The sequence below is a fragment of the Antrostomus carolinensis genome, unplaced genomic scaffold, assembly GCF_000700745.2.
Source record: "Antrostomus carolinensis isolate BGI_N321 unplaced genomic scaffold, ASM70074v2 scaffold33865, whole genome shotgun sequence".
Lineage (NCBI taxonomy): Eukaryota > Metazoa > Chordata > Aves > Caprimulgiformes > Caprimulgidae > Antrostomus > Antrostomus carolinensis.
In genome coordinates this window covers 7,354-9,234 of record NW_010319017.1, presented here as the reverse complement: position 1 = coordinate 9,234, position 1,881 = coordinate 7,354, and the positions used below count along the sequence as shown (strand labels likewise).

Below are 1,881 nucleotides of genomic sequence, written 5' to 3'. Positions count from 1 at the left end.
GAGGCCCTGAGAGCGCGGAGAAGCCAGAGGTGGGAACTCACATTTCCTCTCCTTGCCCGTCCCACGGCTGCGTGTTTGTTAACGAGCTCCTGGTCTTTGCTGTTCAGCACAACAGGGAACGTCCCTGCTCCCCAAAACCTCAACCCCAACCCCAACCACGACTGCACTGGGGGAGAAGCAACACCCAGACTGCTGCAGAACAGGCTCGCGGCCCAAGGAGGAGCCCGGCCGTCCTGCCCCGCTGCTCCGTGCCACAAACATTCCCTGCCCCCATCCCCGAGGGCTCGGCAGAGCTGGAGGCCCTGGCTTTCTCCTCACCTTGCCGTGGTCCTTCTTCATGTGGGAGACGTATTCATCGCGCTCCGGGAACCAGGAGTGGCAAACGCCGCACGTCCACCCGCTGCCCTTCGATTTGTTGACCGACTTGCGCTGGAAGCGGCTTCGCTTGGTCTTGCGCAGCTCCGGGGAGCTGGGGGGCTCATCCTCCTCCGTGGAGGACGACGACTCCTCCGAGATCTTGGACACGGGGGTTTCCACGGGCTCCTGCTTGGGCGTGAGCAGGATGGCCGTCTTCTTTGCCAGGTCTTCCTTGGGCTTCTGGGGCTGATGAGTGTTCTGAAGGCAAAGACAAGGTGTTGGCAGCTGTCAGGGGACAGGATTTCCCCCCCACCAGCACTGCAGCAGCTGGAAGGAACCACCCCCAGACCCCACCCCACACAGACAGGGTCATCTCCTCAGGCTTTGGGACAGGGTCATCTCCTCAGGCTTTGGGACAGGGGTGTGGGGGACAAGGGAGCCAGATCTCAGGGCTCTGTGGTGTCAGCGATGAACCGACAGCCCTGACGCAGCCCCAGGCTCCCCCGGGGGAAGGATAATTGTCAAAGATTCACATCCAGGGGTCGTGCGAAGAGCCCGAGCGCGGCCACAGCTCTACCTTGAGGTGCTCCAGCATGGTGCGCTTCTGCGCGAAGAGCAGGGGACAGTCCGGACACTTGAAGACACTGACCCGCTGGTTGAGCAGATGCTGGTCAAAGTGTGAGGAGAGCAGAGGCTTGTGGGTGAAGACAGTGTCGCACATCGCGCACTTGTAAATCATTCTGTCGGGAGGAAAAACACCGTCCCTGTGAGCACAGCCCACGTGGATCCGCAGCAGCGTGGAGAACCCCTTGGGCAGGAGGGTTGGGAGCAGCTCCAGGGCACGGTCTGACCCACACCAAGGGATGGGAAAGTGAAAAGGAGAAGGGGGAGCAGCTCCCACACTGGCTCTGAGCGCTTCCCCCAACACCCCACCCCGCGGGGACGCTCCCGGGTCTCCCGAGGACGTCGGCTCGCAGGGGACACTCACTTGGACTGCTGGTTGCTGAAGCCAGGGTGCTGCGTGTAGACGTGGGCGTGGGCGCTGGGGGCTGACTTGAAGGCCATGGGGCAGATGGGGCACTTGTGGAACACCTCACAGTGGGAGGTCTGGATGTGGGATTTGATGGAGTTGACCCCGCCAAAGACCACAGCGCAGCTGGGACACCTGGAGAGGAGAGGAGAGCGTGAGGAAGGATGGAGGGGACAGTTTGGAGCAGCCAGTCCTGCCCAGCACTGGCACATCCAGGGCCCAGGCAGCTCATCAGGAGACAGAAGAGAACCAGAGAATCATTTGGGTTGGAAAATACCTTTAAACTCATCAAGTCCAACTGTAAATCAAACACTGCCAAGTCCACCACTAACCCATGTCCCTCAGCACCACATCTACAGGGCTTTGAGATCCCTCCAGGGATGGGGACTCCACCACTGCCCTGGGCAACCCCTTCCAATGCCTCAGAACCCTTTCAGCAAAGAAATTCTTCCTCACATCCCATCTCAACTGCCCTGGCCACAACTGGAGCCCAT

The 1,881-nt window shown here is 60.7% G+C and overlaps 1 protein-coding gene across 1 annotated transcript in view; it reads right to left on the bottom strand.

Annotated features, from left to right (window-relative positions):
• ZNF687 (zinc finger protein 687) overlaps positions 1–1,881 on the bottom strand; it is a gene marked incomplete at its 3' end in the record, with an annotated part of 7,597 nt that overhangs the window by 690 nt on the left and 5,026 nt on the right. The window contains 3 exon segments of the mRNA XM_010169125.2: positions 269–615; positions 935–1,097; positions 1,346–1,522. Coding sequence (XP_010167427.1) covers positions 269–615; positions 935–1,097; positions 1,346–1,522 — 687 coding nt within the window.